Source organism: Pipistrellus hanaki (assembly GCF_964339955.1).
Source record: "Pipistrellus hanaki genome assembly, chromosome: 10".
Taxonomy (NCBI): domain Eukaryota; kingdom Metazoa; phylum Chordata; class Mammalia; order Chiroptera; family Vespertilionidae; genus Pipistrellus; species Pipistrellus hanaki.
Genome location: NC_140512.1, coordinates 28,206,778 through 28,225,811, shown reverse-complemented (window position 1 = coordinate 28,225,811; position 19,034 = coordinate 28,206,778). Strand labels below are relative to the sequence as shown.

Genomic DNA, 19,034 nt, shown 5'->3' with positions numbered 1-19,034 from the left:
GGCAGTTGGGGTGATCAGGCCGGCAGGGCAACAGTTAGGGGTCAATCAGGCCAGGAGGGGAGCAAATAGAGGGCAATCAGGCTGACAGGCAGAAGTGGTTAGGGGTAATCAGGCGGGTGAGTGGTTAGGAGCCAGCAATCCTGGATTGTGAGAGGGATGTCCTACTGCCAGTTTACAGACAGACATCCCCTAGGGGTCCCAGATTGGAGAGGGTGCAGGCTAGGCTGAGGGACACTCCCCACCCCTGCCCCATGCATGAATTTTTGGGCACCAGGCCTCTAGTCATTTAATAAAAAGCTTGAAAGCAGAAGGAACTTCTGAAGGGATTATGGTTATAAATAAAATTTTAGTGAATTAGGTATAAATTCTGTAGTAAATGAGCTCCAATCTGGCTTACCTAAAAAATATTATCTTCATACTTACTATGAACACTTTAAAAACAACCAAATGAAGCACCTTATTATAAAGTCCAGAGCCATGAAATCCTAACTCTTTAAAATAATAAAATAACATATCCAATTATTTTGCTAGGTATTTTACTCACATTATTTAATTTATTCTTCACAATAAACTTTTCAATCATTATTGAGGTGAAGAAACGAATACTCAGAGAAGTTATATAACCTACCAAGGCTCACAAAGATAGTAAGGGATTATTTAACTGATTTCTGTGACTCCAAGTGTAGCACAACCAAGTGTAGGGTCAAGAGTGGTACAGACTCAATTATTTACTGTAGGCTCATTCTCTATGGAAATTTTCTATATAAGACTGTTTTCGACCATGTATTTGTTTGATTAAACAGGATAATTATGACTCATACATGTCAATGTATTTGGTGGTTTAAACAGAATAATTACGACTCAGACATGCAATGAAGATAGAGGGAATGCATTTCCGCCTGTATAAACCATATGTGAAAAGGCACAGAAGTATAACGGAGACAGATGTGTGGTTCTGCAAAATTATACTATATTATGTGGTGGCCTGGGGAGATGAAAAATAAGACTAGAAAAAGGGGCCAGAATACAAAAAGTAAAAAAAAAAAAAAAAATACAACAATTGAAAAATACTGCACATGAGTACAATCTAGGAAATGTTGCTAAATGGACCTCAGTGTTTTGATAAGTCTTACTTAAAAAGTTAAAATTACTTTTCTTAGAAGAGTATGATTACTTTTCAAAAGTCTCCATTATGTCACTATAATAAAGGAAAAAATAATTACTATACTTCACACATAGAGATATCAAATATGGTAAACTTTAGTCTTATCTACTACAAATATTTTTCAGAAAAATTTGTTTGGATTCTATCACATCATTTATGTAGCAAATATTTATTCAATGCCTTTTATGTGCCATGCATTGTGTCAGACAGTAGAAATACAATGGAAGGAAAAACCAGGCACAATTCCTGCCTTATCCTATATAATAAATGGCTAATATGCAAATAGACCGAACGGTGGAACAACCAAACAACTGGTCGCTATGACCTGTGCTGACCACTAGGGGCACGCAGGGAACATGGTGGGTGTTGGTGCTGTGGGATGGTAGAGCACGTAAGCATGGGTGCCAGACCAAGGCGGGGTGCTGATTGCTGTCATCAGGGCAAGCCTCTGGTGGTTACTGAAAATTCTTTGCTCTTATATGCCGTGGTCCTGCCTGGTGCTTGTACCTGCTGCTGGTGCCAGGCTGGCTAGTACCCTCTGCCAGCACCAGAGCAGTTGCTCATACCTGCTGCGGGCGCCCAGTGCTGGTCCTGATTGCTTGGTGCCGTCAGTGGGTGCAAGCAGCAGCTTCTGGCCTGATTGCTCTGAGGGCTTCTCCACCTCCCCATGCTCCTGAGGGGAGATTGGGGCAGCAGCTGCTACTCACACCCACTGCTGGCGCCGACCCCAATAGCTCCATGCTGTTACTGAGTGTGAGTGGGGCCAGTGCCGGGAGCAGGGCTGCCAGCAGACAGGGGAGGGGGCCATGGCAGGAGGGACTGGGTTGGGGTGCAGAGGATGGGCTAGACCCACCCCTGCACCCACTGCAGCCTTGTGGCCCACAGTTCCTTTCAAGATGCACGAATTCGTGAGCTGGGCCCCTAGTCTATAATAAAAGCATAATATGCTAATTAGACCTGTCAGCTGAATGACCTTTTGGATGACCTTCCGGATGAAGCCCTGGTGGTGGGGGGGCAGAGGCAGAGGTGGTTAGGGGCAATCAAGCAGGCAGGCGAGCAGTTAGGGGAGATCAGGCAGGCAGGTGAGTGGTCAGGGGCAGTAAGGCAGAGGGAGTCAGGAGCAATCAGGCAGGAGAGTAATTAGGGGCAATCAGGCAGAGTGGTTAGGAGCCAGCGGTCCCGGATTGTGAGAGGGTGCAGGCCGGGCTAAGGGACCCCCAAGCCCATGCTCGAATTTCAAGCACTGGGCCTCTAGTAGTTTAATAAGGAGAAAGACCTTAAGGAAAATCAACACGTTTAATAAACAATCATCAATGTCAGAAGAGACATGAAGAAGAGAGAGGTAGAGGATCCAGTCAGAGAAGTCAGATAAGGTGACTGGGAAAATGGCCTGGAGAGACATCTGAAGGATAAGTAGGATTTACCTAGGTAAAAGGTAGAGGGGAAGACACCCTGGACAGATGATAGCGTGTTCAAAGACCTTGTGGCAGAAGGGAAGGTGGCAACCTCATGAAATTAAAAAGATCAATGTAGCTGCAGCATGGAGACTAGAGGGGAAGCACAGTGTGAGATGGGGCTGAAGAAATAGGGGCTGGCTATGCAGGACTTCAATAACATTGCTATTATTAGTTTAGTAGTGATAGGAAGTCAGTGAAAAGTAGAGTGTGGAGTTAGGAAAGACAGGTTTTCATGAATGCATTTGAAAAGATCAGTCTGACTACAGTAGGGAAAACAAAGAAACAAATGAAGAAATTGGATAGGGCAAAATTGGAAGGTTGAGCAGGCTATTGGGTAGTATAAGTGAAAGATGATGGCAGCTGGATCTCGGTGGTTGGTTGAAGTGTGGAAGAAGATAAAGGCAGAAGTTTACAATTTGAGAGGTGAAACTGACAACTTGGTGAAAACAGGATATTGAGTCTAACGGAGAGGAAATGTCAAAGTTAGTGTCCAGGTTTACCCAATTGGTTGGTTGGTACTGCCAAATATGTAAATAGGGAATACCAGAGAATCAGGCAGAGCATTTATTTCTCCTACATTTATTTCTCCATGCTCTTTCCTTTTTCTGACTGTCTGGCTGGAATGGAAATAATCCCCAGAATGAAGCTTGGAAATCACTTTGTATAAGATAGCAAAGTCTCAATCAATTAAGGTTCCTGAATAAATGTGTGAACAAAATCCCTTTCCCACTTCTAACCATGAAGAGAAACACTTTTGATTATTATATGATTAATAAATGTTTACTGTGTTTGAGTTTATACTTTTCTTTCAACAGTTAGCCTACCCTAAACTAATGCAACTGTCATGTCATGGCTCCCCACTAATGGACTGCTTCCACTTTTCTGCCAGATTTATAGTATATTTAAATGTACCCTCTGTAATTAAAAGCTCATGGATATACTTTCTTGTGCTGGGAAACTTATGCTAAAGAAACACAACTTAAGATAGTCTGTGCTTTTGTAGAAGTTTTTATATAATGACTGTTAAGCATTATTACTGGCTAAAAAGAAAATATTTTATCTTTAAATTTTATTATTTTAAAAGCTATTCTGAATTTCATGTTTGGCCCTGGTTTAAATTTGTTTCCAAATGATTTACTTCAAGTTTAGAAAGATGACAATGAAGAAATGTAATTTTATAATAAAAAGGTGAATTTAAAAAATATATATATATAACACTTCAGCTATATTGTCTACTTATTCTATTATTATTTCTGAGGATTTAATCTATGTCAGATATTATAGAAATGAACAAACAAAAACAATGAAAGCTGCCTTCTAAGAGCTCCCAGGTTAATACAGAGGAAAAGCAAATAGATTATCACAATATTCTATTCTAAGTGTATGGCTTTGATATGCACAGGATATAATGGGAATAGACAGGAAGGGTCTCAAAGCAGACTTGGGACCAAATGAGAAGAAAAGGTTTCCTGGAAGAGGTGACTTCTAAAGACAACTAAGAGTGGGAAAGTAAAAAAGTGGTGCCTGGCTGGCGAGGCTCAGTGGTTGAGCATCAACCTATGAATCAGGAGGTCATCGTTTGATTCCCAGTCAGGACATATGTCCAGGTTACGGGCTCTATCCCCAGATGGGGGAAGGAGGACATGCAGGAGGCAGCCCCCCCAATGCCATCATTGATTCATTGATGTTTCTATCTCTCTCTCCCTCTCTCTTCCTCTCTGAAATAAATAAAGAGATACTAAAAATAAAAAGCAGGAAGATTAATAGCCTCAGTAAAGAAACCTATGTCATGAAGAAGATCTACTAGAGAGTCTGGATGATTGTAAGTCTGTGGAAAGCCAGTGAAGGGCTTTTCAGCAGGGGAGTAAGATGCTCAAATGTGCATTAAAAAAAAAAAAAAAAAAAGTCTAATGGCAAAGAAAGAGGAAAGGAAACACTGGAAACCTGGACTCGGGAGACTACAGTTCAATGAAAAATAATGACAGCCTGAATTTAAGTTGGTGGCAGTGGGAATAGAATCAGTTAGGGAGGGTTGGAGGAGGATCAGTGACATTTAGGAAGAGAAATAAGACTGTGGCCAAATATAATAGAAATGGAGGAGTCAAATATGACTTTCAAGTTTTTGGCTACAGTACTTAGATAAATGCTGGTGCCCATGTATTAAGACAATGGGAAAAATGATGAGTTCAGGGTAAACATCTTGAGAATGAGAAAATGTTAAATAGACAGTTAGAAATACAGCCTTGAATACCTAATCAAATCAGGTTGTAGATATATTCTTTACTGTTCAGATGGTATTTGAAATCTTTGGTTTCATTAGATAAATGTACATAGCAATGTAGGCTTGTTTACAACACACTTTTTTATGCCTTACCCTCATCTAATGACTTGGGACTCTCAAGAATCAATCCTAAGAACCTCTGGTTAGTTTCCCAGGAAATTCTTATTTACTCTAAAATTTGACAGTTGCTGGTTATAAAGTAAAAACGAGTGTCAAGTACAGTACTCCAGGAAATATAATATTAAAGGTAACAATTCTGGAGGATTATATACCAAATTATTCATGGTGGTGATCAAAAAATAATGAAACATGGAGTTTCAAATTTTCTTCTGATCAAATGATTATATCAAAAAATTTTGAAGTTAACAGTCTATTTTAGTATAAATTAATTTATAGTTAAGCCGAAACCAGTTTGGCTCAGTGGATAGAGCGTTGGCCTGTGGACTGAAAGGTCCCAGGTTCGATTCCGGTCAAGGGCATGTACCTTGGTTGTGGGCACATCCCCAGTAGGGGGTGTGCAAGAGACAGCTGATCAATGTTTCTCATCGATGTTTCTAACTCTCTATCCCTCTCTGTAAAAAATCAATAAAATATGTATTTTTAAATTTATAGTTAAAATTGTCTTTGAAACCAAGCACAATGTTAAATATCAAATGTGCAAAGAAAGGGTCCATATATCCAGCTCAGCATGTGACAACTCCCAGAATGGCTATGCTAAGTGTCAAGCTGAGTACTTTTCCTAAGTAAAATGAGTAATTCCTTCAAAACAAACCTTAAGAGGGGATAGTATATTCTTCCATTGACTCTACAATTTTGCTTTGCGCATTTCATGGTGAGAAACAGCTTTTATATAAAATAAAGTGATAATACTAATAACACAATTGTTAAGTATTTAATTGACAAGTAAAACCTGGACTGGGACTATGGATTGCAATGCTCAAAACTGCTCAAATCAGTTACATTTCTAAAATTAGACAAACTATAGGGTTGGTTTAGTAGCTTGATTCTTAAAATAGAAATTTCCCATTTTTCCTCTGTGATTTACAGCTAGTTTGCACTTCAAAACACAAAATATTATAAAGATGCTAGGTACTGTAATCACTGCCCAAAGATCGACTCAGGCTTGTTTAACAAACTATTATTTTAAAATAGCCATATTTTAACTCTGAAAAGCTTTAAAAGACACCCATATGATTAGAAGCACAACGTGTTTCATTACCATGAGCTCGAAGTAAAGCTTCCGCAGTAAACAGTGGAGCCTGGAGCATGTCTGCAGTTTCCACAATAAGCATATCCTTCAATCTTCGAAGATCCTGAGGCCTTAATCCTTCATATGGCTTTGAAAAGAAGGAAAACAAAGTTAAATTGTCCATTATACTCTTAGGAAGTTCAAAATGCCTATAAACAAAAGATTATTATTTATTTGATCTTTCAGTTTCAGTTGGGTTATGGAAGTTCAAAAGGTTCTATATGCTCCACTATCATGGACTTCAAACTACTCTTTCTCAGGTCTTTTTAAACTGAAAAATGAATGCCAGGGATCATGCATCTTAGTATCATACTATAATGAAAAGACCATTTTGAAAATTTGGATAATACATCGAGCAATCATGATTGAAGTTCTCAAGTATTTTTTATCTAGTTTTGTTGCAAACCAATTATAAATAAATGTGTTAATTTAAGCAGTTTTAATCACGAAACCACAAAACATTTATGCTTAAGAACCGATTTAGACTGCTAGTGGGATTATATAATACCTATTAATTAGTTTGGAGAGAAGTAACTAATCTATACTATTCAAACTTTTTACCCATAAATACATTAGTTCAATATATTTATTCTAGCGTTCATGAATGTTCCCTAGTTTTCATATAGGTGTTATATTACCTCAGGTTTTTTTTGCTATCTTTTATCTATCTTTTTTGTTATTGTTTTAACAGAAAATGTATATAAAGAATAAAATCATATATCGAACTATTCAATTATTGACAACATTGTTTCTTATTTAAGTCACTTTAAAAACAAAATGAAACAAAAGAAGCAAAACCTCATATTCTGTGACATGTTAGCCTATTACACTTCCTTAATTTCCCTCATCCTGGCCTGTGACAATCACTACCATGAATTTGATTGATAGCTGCCATAATATTATGGCATAACATTATATATATAAAAGCAATCTGCTTTTCTTAATTTTATTGTGTTTGCATTATTAATACTGATATACATATCTATTTCAATCCTTTAAACAGTTTTAAGCATGCTGCATGGAACTGAAGCATAGTAACCTCCATTTTGTGTAAAAACTGCTGTTTGAAATTTTAACCCTGCTATTTTGGTTTCTGTAAACACTTGCTTACTTAAATAATAGGGGAAAGTAAGACTACTCCCATTCCAGAGAGGCCATAAACTAGGCCCCAGACAGAGTTGTTAGTCTGGTGTCAGGCGAGGCCTTGAGATATGGTCTCATGGCCCCATCCCAAAACACAGGCCTTCTTTCTCCGAAGGTCTGGAAGTCTTGTCCCAAATTTGAAAGACAATGAGCTGAAAAAAGCATAAAATTTCAAATTAATTTGGCTTATGAAGGCGTCTCATGTCGGCTCACTGATTTACAACATGACAGAACTAAAAGCCACAGCTTAAAAGGCAGCAGAAATTACCAAGTACTTATCAGAATAACAACCATTGAGGATGTCCTCTGGTAGCATCTATCACAGTCTCCATTATGATAGGTAGCAAAACACACCCATTGTAGTTGACTTACAGATATTTTAAAATTAGATATTATCTTTATTTCTTGCTTTGTTTTTTTGGTAAATCATTTCATCAATTCTCAGTTAATCCTGTATGACTGGGACTCTATTAACCAGGAATAATTTCTCAGTTGACATGTTTATTTTCTTTCTTTTAAAAAAATTCTTTATTGTTGAAATATTACATATGTCCCTTTTGCCCCACAGACTAGGCATTCACCCCTGTTTCTTGCTCCTTACATATCTTCTAGCAGGAACACATATATAGGCAATGCATGTATTAATGACAGAAAAGAGTAACAGACTTGACTGTATAAATATCTGCCAAGTTTTAAACATAAAAATTGCATTACTTTTAAATTTAGCAAAGTGTCTATGGCCAATAAGAGAATATACTCAATATTGGAAAGGTTTCAGTGAGATGGCCCTCTGATACCTTGTGGGTAAAAATAAAAATTGGTATATCATTTAACAACCAAGCATGTATTATGAATCTTTAAAACAATTATCTTTGACCCAGAAATTTGTAGAAATCTATCCTAAAGTATAATCATAAATGTGGGGGAAATTGTAGTCATTTGCAATGTTTGTTATAAAAATGACAAAATGTAAGTAACCTAAGTGTACATTAAAGGAGATATAGGATATTTACAAGTTAGAATAGTCTGCAGTCATTCAAGATGATTGGCATGATGAATTTGTAAATATTAAGAAAGTTTAAGAAAATCTTTGCCTGGGTAGCTTCAGTTGGTTACATCATCATCCCATACGCAAGGTTTTGGGTTCAATCCCCACTCAGGGCACATGTAAGAAACAACCAATAAATGTATAAATAAGTGGAACAACAAATTGATGTCTCTCTCTCTCTCTCTCTCCCCTTTCTCTCTTCCTGCCCCCCCAAATCAATAATAAAAAAAGAAATGCTAATGAGGAAAAAAACTGTAAGATATAAAATATCATTCCAGTTATGAAAAATGGAAGACAATCCTGCACAATGTTATAAGGATTATTTATAAGTAGTAGAACAATAAACATTTCATTCTGCTTTTTATACAGAACATGTTTTGTAGAAAAAAAATAATTAAAAAATAAAAGCTAAATCACTGGAGATGTTAGAACTTTCAACAGTGGCAGAGCACACACTCAGTTTGCACTGCTATTCCTTTTAAAAATAGTGAAAACTTATGCTAAATACATTTCGTATGACAATGCATTGTCTACTGCATCTGTGTATGCATTCACATACACTGCTATGAACCTCTACATATACAGATATCATATGAACATAACTAGAAAAAAAAACAAAGAAAATTTAACCTATTCTATATAGGAGCACCATTAACTACAAAAGAAAAAAAATTGCAAGTAAATCCAAACCATTGTTTGAAAAGCTCCTCAAATCATCATGTACAGGTAACTTGTGAATCACACATTCCCTTGCAAAAACCTAACAAGTCCTTTTATGGTTAAACTAGAGGCCCTCAGCCTGCCCTGCTCCCTCTCACAGTCGGGGAGCCCTCAGGGATGGGAGGTGACCCAGTGATCAGGGGAAGGTGACGCCCCATCACACCTCTGCTGCCGCCATTTCTGGCAGCACAAGCCTCAGCTAGCCCTGGTTATCTGAGCCTTGGGTGGTCCTGGGTGGCTGGGCAGCCGCAATCAGAGGCTTACCTGCACCTCAGGTCGGCCCTGGGTGCCGCCATCTTGTGGCTGTGGGCGCTGCCATCTTTGAGGGTGGGGCAGTCAATTAGCATATTCCCTCCTTATTGGCTGTGGGTGCTTGCATCTTTGTGACGGTGTGAGGGTCAGTTAGCATATTCCTTCTATTAGATAGGATTTGTAGTACTCATTCCAGGCTAGAAATTATACATTATGTATATCATTGCTTCTAAAAAATGGAGTTCCAAATTCCCAGGTACCTCTCTTAAATTAGCAGAGGGTGAATATTTCTTGGTATTTCTAGTGGTGGCAATTGTGTATTTCCTGGTATTTTGTTAAAAAAAATTTTTTCCCCCAGAATAACCATCCTTCTACCTCATTTATGTTGAGCAAAATAAGATTTAATTTTAGAAATATTAACGAAGTGATAATAAAAAGCAATCTGCATAAGGTTTCTTTAAAATGCAGTTTTAAAATCTTAAATAGGTTACAATAGAAGAAAAATAGTTCTTGAAGGAGAAAGACATGCTGCCTTCATGAGTATGTAAGATATTCACTCTGAATCTCTGCAACAGAACTATAATTAGGTCATGTGAAGCATTTCAATACATTGCTCAGTCCCAAGTGGGCACCAGTCCTTGCTTCTGCAGGAAGGATTAAAATGAAGGTGCCTTTCTCTTTCCTGTTGCAAAGACAAACTGCTTCTATTTTCAGATTAAACACAAATAACCTTCAAAGCAGTCAGTCCTGATACAAAGAAGGAAAAAGAAAACTAATTTAAAAGGAGTATGAAAATGACTTTTTGTTTGTTTTTAAATGTTTTTAAAAAATTGATTTTAGAGAGAAAGGGAGAGGAATAGAGAGAGAGAAACATCAGTGGGCTGCCTCCTGTATGACCCCTACTGGGGATCAAGCCTGCAACCCAGGCATGTGCCCTGACTGAGAATCAAAGCGGTGACCTCATGCTTCATGGCTTGACACTCAATCACTGAGCCACACCAACTGGGCTGAAAGTGCCTCTTTTGCATCTGTACATACTATTGCTATAAAAATATCGCCAAAGAAATGCAAAACAGCCCAACATACAAACTAAACCACTTTGATACCATGTATAAAGTGATAGTACCTTCAAAATATAACCTAATAATAGAGTAATAAGCAAATTAACCATCACTCAGCCACACAAGCCACACCCCCCAACCAGAGTATGCAAATTAACAACAAAGATGGCGGTTAATTTGAATACACAAAGGAAGAGAGGAGTGAAGACAGCATAGAAGGAAGAGGGAGGGGAAGTGGAAAGCAAGGCGGCTGTGGCTGCTGGAGGGAAAGCACTGGCAGTGCGTGTGGAGTGGGGCAAGGCCCGCAGCTGCAGAGACGATGGAGGAGGTGACTGTGGGCACGGTGGGGCGGGCAGGCCCCGCCCATCCCGCCCTGCTTGCTTTGGGGGGGGGGGGGGGAGAAAGAGAGGCAGAGGCTTTAGGCTTGGGGAGGGACTGTGCTTGGGATTGGAAGGAAGGGGAAAATATCAATGGTGAGGATAAAAAGAAAAATAAAGAAAGAAATGTCATATCCGACCTAACTGGTTTGGCTCATTGGCTAGAGTATCGGCCTGCAGACTCAAGGGTCCCAGGTTTGATTCTGGTCAAGGGCATGTACCAGTAAGGGGTGTGCAGGAGGCAGCTGATAGATGTTTCTCTCTCATAGATGTTTCTAATTCTCTATCCCTCTCCCTTCCTCTCTGTAAAAAAAAAATCAATAAAATATATTTTTAAAAAAGAAAAAGAAATGTCATATCCTATGAAAGACACATCTTAAAAATACTTAAAGAAAGTTGTCATTTTTCATGGTGAAGGGACTGAAGTCCGTGTTGATGAAAATACCTTAGCAGCTGTGGTGACTGGCAGTGGCTGCAGCAGTGGGGTGATGGGGCTGGTGATAAGAATGTTTTTGAACTAGATACAGGTGGTGGTTGTACAACATTGTGAATATACTAGAGGCCACTGAACCGTACACTTTAAAATGGTTAATTTTAAGTTATTTGAGTTTCATAACAGTTTTTAAAAACAATGTTTGGTTTTTAAAAACTGTTAAAAACATTCTCGGCCCCTTCCCCTGATCAGCCCAGTCACCTCCTGCAAACGGAGGCCACACTGTGGCTTAGGTCTGCTCCCAATGGGGAGCGGGCTTAAGCCATCCATAGGACATCCTCTGAGGGCTCCCAGTATGTGATAGGGGGCAGGCTAGGCTGAGGGACCACGTCCCAGTGCACGAATTTCATTCACCGGGCCCCTACTTGTTTCAGAAAAGACTATGACAAAGGAGTTATGAAAGAAGTATTTCTTTTTTCTCACAATGAAAATAGCTGTCCCCTCCCTCCAATAATATAGGTAAAACATGTTCATTGTTAAAAAATGAAAAAATGAGTACTTCTTTACCAAAATATAATGTAATTGTTAAAATTTTAAGACACTCAGGGAAAGGAGAGGATATTTCCAATTCATTTTAATACAAATCTCTCCTTAATGATCTATGAGCTTAGCCTGGAAGAGAGGGGAACAAATAGCTAGAGAATGCCTTTAGGATTCTGAGACTCTTCCCTTCATTTTAGTTTCCATGCTACTTACTCAGCTGTTCTCATCTGGCTATCAAGACCTATGCTACCCTAATGTGTACTTTGACTAAGAGGAAGGCACATGGAGTACATTAAGCCTTATGCTAACTGGGGTAGCTAATTAAGGCAAAGTCCAGCATATAAATTTCCTACCAGAAAAAGAGCCTGGAACCTTCCTGAATTACAGATTGGAAGGTGGGAATCTTTAGATGACTTTCATAGCAGTGCAATGTTCAGTTTCTCCTTCATTTACCCAGGTACAAACACACACTCCACTCCTACAGCCTGTCCTCTATGAGGCCCATTACTTAGTTTCTCTGCTCTTTCTTGGGGCTCCAATAAATTGAACACACTGCTCTCAGCCATCACTCTAATACATCATCTTGTTTTTATTTTTTTATGGCTGTTACCATTCTCAGAAATCATGTTCATTTATTTTTAAACTTATTTGTGTGTGTCTCTCTGTTCATGATGAAACATAAGCCCATAGAAGGCAGGAGTTTATCTTTGTTCCTCACTGAATCTCTAAGCTCCTAAAACATTGTCTGGCAGAGCAGTTACTCAGTTTTGTAGAATTAATGAATGAAGTAGATTTTACATTTATAAACTAATCATGCAGAGGAAAGAGCTCAACTAAAATGTGTCAATAAGAAATTATAGAGATATAATATTATACACTCTCCAGATCATTAACTGAATAGAAAGAAGCCTTAGCTAAAATAAACACTGAACCTTGGGAACATAAATTTTAAAAAGTCCTAATTATGTAACTTAATACAATTACATAGCAGGTCATGTAAAATCTAGCATAGACAGAATAATCCAAAAATTGATCAGGGTCAAAGATACAAAAATGAATTTTAAAAAAGCATTGTTTACATTCAAAAAGCAAACACCAAACATTCTTTTTAAAAACTGTTACGAAACTCACATAACTTAAAATTAACCATTTTAAAGTGTACGGTTCAGTGGCCTCTAGTACATTCACAATGTTGTACAACCACCACCTGTATCTAGTTCCAAAACATTCTCATCACCCCAAAAGAAACCCAATACCCATAAAGTAGTCACATTCCTTCTTCTTCCCAGCCCCTGGCAATCACTAATGTACTTTTCATTTCTATGGATTTATTTACTCTGGACATTTCATATACATGGAGTTACTCAATATGTGCCGTTTTGTGCCTGACTTTTTTCACTTAGCATAATGTTTTTGAGATTGATCATATTTTTAGCATATGTTAGTACTTCAGGTCTTTTTATGGCTGAGTAGTATTCCATTGCTTATATATATCATTTTATTTACCCATTTATGTGTTATAGACATTTTGGCTGTCTTCAAGTTTTGGCTATTGTGAGTAGGGCTCTTCAATTAGTGTCATATTGTTCTGTAAATATTTTTGCCTTAACATAATAGTTTATTATAGTTATACTATGTTCATTTAGATATTAAATCTACTGATGAGTACCACTGTTTTTAAAATTTACTAATAAATTAAGATATCTTGATGAAAAGACCTAAATGTCTTTCAGTTTACTCACACCAACATTATTTCTAGAATATTATTGTTTAAATGTCTTGACTGAATTACTTTATCAATTATTTCATTATAATTTCTATGTATGGGCTGTCAAAAGGTAGGCAGCATAGCAAATAGAGATTCTTAGATTTTTAAGTCATAAGAACCAGGTTCAGCTCCCTTTGGTCCAGATTAGTTATTCAATTATTTTCTGGTTTATCTTCCTCATTTAAAAAAAGAAGGGGTCTTAATTGTCATTTCAAGGTTATTATGTGACTTCAACAACCACATTAAAATGCTTAGGACATCAGCCTTCTCTCTATGTATACTTAATCTGAATAAATATTAAACAATCTAACTAAAGAATCACAAAAGGTAAAGAAACGGAAATCTTTTAATTCTAAGAAACTCAGTTCTTTTGCCGATTTGGAAAGTATAGCAGCCCCCAAACTGCTGGGAATTCATGGGAAAAAGAAAAGTAACAATACAATTAAACACAAAGAAGAGTAATAAAATTTCTTTTAGAATCAAGTTAGCACTGAACTTAAAATCAGGATCATTTGAGGAGGAAAAATTTATTGTGTCTTATATAGTTTTTCTATCTAAGAAATATCTATTGGTACCCACTGTGTACTAGTGGATTAGACACTGAGTATACACTGTTGAGTAAGGCAGTTAAGACCCTGGTCTTTGTGGAGTTGACAATCTAATAAGATAGGAAGTAAACAAGTAAACAAACATATAAAAAATAATTACAGCACATGATAAATGCTAAGAAGGATGAACAGGATATTATAATGAAGAATAATGGAAGGAGATGGACCTATTTTAGAAAGAATGATTAAAGACTGCCTATCTGAAAAAGTGATATTGAGTTAGTCAAGAGAAAAACTGGGAGATTTCAGACAAAAAAAAAATAGCAAATGCAAAGTCTTGGTAGTCTAGGTATAGTAATTAGAGCAAAGGGAGTTAAGAAAAAATGTTTGAGATAACACTGAAGAGGTAGGTAGTAGCCACACCGTAAAAGGTATTATATCTGAGTAAATAGTTTAGATTTTAAGTACCATAAAAAGTTACTAAGTGATTTAAGTGATATAATCTTGTTTTAATTTAAAACTGTCACTCTGGCTTCTGTGTACACGATAGATTCTAAGGAAACCAGAATAGAAAGGAGACCAGTAAGGAAAAACTATTACATTAGCCCATATGAGAAATGAGGGTGGCAAGTGCCTAGGGAAGTAGGAGTGGAGAATGGGAGGAGTAAAACTGATTTAGGTTATAGTTTTCAAGGTAAAACTGACAGGATTCCCAGATTGTTTTGGATGTTTATGCTAGAACAACTCAGTAATATTTACTCAGATAAGAAAGACTTAAATGACTCTTGATGTCCATGATAATAAGTTCAATTACATCACAGAAGGGAAGAAAGAGGAATTCGGTAGGAACGGACAACAATTAAGTTGGTTTTTCCCATATAAAGATGGGAGACATGGTCTATAACTGCAGGGGACAGGGACAGGGCTGGGGAAGAGTGATCAATGGAAAGACTGTTTAGCTGTTTTTGCTTTTTACAATAGGATTTATCAAAGCATGTTTGTTGACAAGAACAATCCAGAAGACAGAGAGAGACCGAGGAACAGAAGAATTGGAGTCTTGGATTAGTAGGAGCGGTTAGGATTCATACCACACATAAGCTTTTCTGTTAAAAAAAAAAAAAAAAAAAAAAAAAATATATATATATATATATATATATATATATATATATATATATATATATGTATATTGATTTTTTACAGAGAGGAAGGGAGAGGGAGAGTTAGAAACATCAATGAGAGAGAAACATAGACCAGCTGTCTCCTGCATGCCCCCCACTGGGGATGTGCCCGCAAGCATGGTACATGCCCTTGACTGGAACCTACAGTCCACAGGCCAATGCTCTATCCATTGAGCCAAACAGGTTAGGCCGGCTTCTCTTTTTATGTACACTCATGTATGTTAGAGGAAAGTTTAGACCTCCAGGTTTCTAAATGTATTTTTATACTTATAGCTATGTAGATGACTGGATATTTACCATTGCAAAAAAGACCACACAAACTGGGTTTTAAACAAGAAAAAAGTTTTTAATTTAAAATCCATATAACTTTTTTTGCCGAAGCCGGTTTGGCTGTGGTAGAGCGTCGGTCTGTGGACTGAAAGGTCCCGGGTTCGATTCCGGTCAAGGGCATGTACATTGGTTGCGGCACATCCCCGGTAGGGGGTATGCAAGAGGCAACTGGTCGATGTTTCGCTCTCATCGACGTTTCTAGCTCTCTATCTCTCTCTCCCTTCCTCTCTGTAAAAAATCAATAAAATATAAAAAAATAAAATCCATATAACTTTTTAATTAGAAAAACACACCTTACCTCTCGTTTGTCTAATGCAGCATACTCAGCTTCTATTTCTTCAGCTTCAGGATCTCGTGAGAATACCATTTGGGATTCCAGATTAAGAGCTAAATCTTTGTGGTGTTGCTTTTCAGCACAATCACAAGGAGTATCTTTATTTTCATTCTCAGCAAACAAGTCTCCTCCATGTTTTACTAAAAGCTAAAAAAGAGTTTTTTTTCAAAAACTTGCAACAATATATTTAAATAAGTTATTTTTATGCTAAAAATATAAAACCTTTAATAAAGAAAACACCACAAAAAATGCAATATTATGTTCCTGAAATGACAATAAAAGTTATTTAGATATTAGTTGCTTCTGATTTTAAGATTGGCAATTCTTGTTTATTAGTATTAAGATGATTTCCTTTGGTTAAAAATAAAAGCTACAACAACACAAATTTCTTATACTTTAAAAATAAAGTCATTTTGAAAATTAATTTTCAGAGAAAGAGAGAAATATCAATTTGTTGTTCCACTTATTTATCCATTCATTGATTGATTCTTGTATGTGCCCTGACAGGGGATCAAATCTGCAACATTGGTGTATGGAAACAATACTCTAATCAACTGAGCTATCGGGCCAGAGCTAAAAAAGAAATTCATAAGCATTCTGCCCAATTCAAAAATAAAGTTTTACTTATCAGTAAAACAATTTATAGTTATTCAATGCTTTCCTTTTTATAAATTTCTAGGAATCATTCTTAAACAAGAAGGATACCAGTTACTTTAGCCACAAATACCTGGATGTCCTGACATAGGGGACAAAAATTTTCATTTGTATCATTTGTTATTCAGTCAAACACTGAAATGAAATTAGGATGAGCAAAACAGTTTTCAATATTCCTCAAAATAAGTGATAAAGGCTTCCAGTCAAGATGGCAGCATAGGTGAATGTGGTACACATATCCTTTCACAACCATATCAAAATTACAACTGAACAATTATCATTGAGAATAGCCTGAAATCTAGTGGAACAACTAAGGATGTAAAGAAGAAGTCACATCCAGACTGGTAGGAGGCACAGGCTGGTCCTACACCCATATGGAGCACATAAAAATTGGAAGGAATATCTCATTTATGGAGGTTTCCTCTGAGGAGTGAGGTGTCCCAGTCTCTCACCAACCCCCCTAGCCCAGGGTTCCTGTGCCAGAAAGAGAAATCCCCGTAACTTCTGGCTGCAAAAACCAGTAGGGATTGAAGCTCAGGCTGCTGGAGTCTGGGCAGTCCTCTTAAAGGGCCCATGCATGGACTTGGACTCACTCCCTAGGGTAGCAGCTTGAAAGGTACCAGGGACATATGGGAAGGAACTGAATTGTCTGGCCTGAGGGCAAGGTACACAGGAGCAGCTTTTTGCCAGGCAAAGTTAGTTAAAGGTGAGGCATGAGATTCTGCATTTCCAGCAAGTTTCCAAATCTTATATAATAAAGGAGTAATATGCAAATTATCCACCACTCTGCTATTCCCACCAGCCACACCCACCAGCCAATCAGAGCAAATATGCAAATTAACCCTAACCAAGATGGCTATGGCCACTTGGCAATGGAGGAAGCCAAGCTTTCCACACACCCTGGCAGGCCCAGGCCTCTGCTTAAGGCTACAAAGTTTCAATTATAGAAGATACATAAATTCCAACAGAAATGGCAGCAGCCAAGGAGCGAGAGGGAGGCTTGGCTCCGCTCCAGGCTACAAAGTTTCAATTATAGAAGGTAAATAAACCCGATACCAGGGTATCTGCTTGGGTCACCGGGGGGCGTGGCCAGCCTGAAAACCATCACAGGTCCATTGTCCAGGCCACCCCATTCTCTAGGGAGCTCCCACCCTGATTTGGGACAACCTTCAGGGCAAACCAGCTGGCCCCCACCCGTGCACAAGACCTCTATCCTATCTAATAAAAGAGTAATATGCAGATTGACCATCACTCCAAAATACAAGATGGCTGCCCCCATGTAGTCAAAGATCCTGCCCCCATGTGGACACAAGATGGCCACCACAAGATGGCCAGCAGGGGAGGGCAGTTGGGGGCGACCAAGCCTGCAGGGGAGGGCAGTTAGGGGTGACCAAGCTGGCAGAGGAGTAAAGTTGGGGGTGACCGAGCATGCAGGGAAGGGCAGTTGGGGGGGGGGACCCAGGCCTGCAGGGGAGGGCAGTTAGAGGTGACCACGCTGGCAGAGGAGGAAACTTGAGGGTGACCAAGCCTGCAGGGAAGGGCAATTGGGGGAGACCCAGGCCAGCAGAGTAGAGCAATTGGGGGAACCTGGCCTGTAGGGGAGGGCAGTTATGGGTGACCAGGCCTGCAGGGGAGGGCAGTTAGGGGTAACTAGGCTGGCAGGGGAACAGTTAGGCATCAATCATGCTGGCAGGGGTGTGGTTAGGGGTGATCAGGCTGGCAGGCAGAAGAGGTTAGGAGCAATAAGGAAGGCAGGCAGGCAAGCAGTTGGGAGCCTGCAGTCCTGGATTGTGAGAGGGATGTATGACTGCCCCTGAGAGGTCCCAGATTGGAGAGGGTGCAGGGTGGGCTGAGGGAGACCCCTCCCCCTGTGCATGAATTTTGTGCCCCGGGCCTCTAATGATTGATAACAGAACACCAGTTTCAGGATCATTCTGTGTATAGCAAGACCTTAAGAAACGCTGCTTTATAATTACTCCATTCAAATCTACATTACAACCATTAAGCTAATCTTAATGTATCTTCTTTTATAATAGCACTTCACCAATCAAAAATATTCAGTGACTCAATTTTCTATAAATAAATCCCAAATTCTTGACCTTGGCATTTCGTTTATTCTCCTTGTATGGACTCTATCTTCATTTTACAGGATTTGTCTTATCATTCCTTCCACAAAATATTTCAATCTATATATTTGAGACCTAGAATAGTGCTTTATAGAACTGTAATGTGCAAATAAATAGATAACACAGAGAACTTGCTTAAAACATCCCTGGAGTCTACCTCCTAGATTCTGACTTGGAATCTGGAAGTCTGGTGGATTATATTTATAACAAGCTCCCGGTAGTTACTGATGCTACAAGTCTGAGGGCCACATTTTGAATAGCCTTCTCTAAATACTTAAAAGTGAAACCATACCTACTCAAACCTTACTACTATTAACAGAAAATGGACCTGGGTGTGGGTTCTTGACTTTGTGTAGGTAAGAATTCA

At 38.4% G+C, this 19,034-nt stretch overlaps 1 protein-coding gene across 3 annotated transcripts in view; it reads right to left on the bottom strand.

The window, feature by feature from the left end:
• Positions 1-19,034, bottom strand: part of ANKIB1 (ankyrin repeat and IBR domain containing 1) — a 102,095-nt gene that overhangs the window by 38,057 nt on the left and 45,004 nt on the right. For all 3 annotated transcript variants that reach the window (XM_084897361.1, XM_084897360.1, XM_084897362.1), the window contains exons 4-5: positions 15,852-16,034; positions 6,123-6,240 (exon numbers count right to left, since the gene is read on the bottom strand). In XM_084897361.1, coding sequence (XP_084753487.1) covers positions 6,123-6,240; positions 15,852-16,034 — 301 coding nt within the window. The remainder of the gene's footprint in view (positions 1-6,122; positions 6,241-15,851; positions 16,035-19,034) is intronic.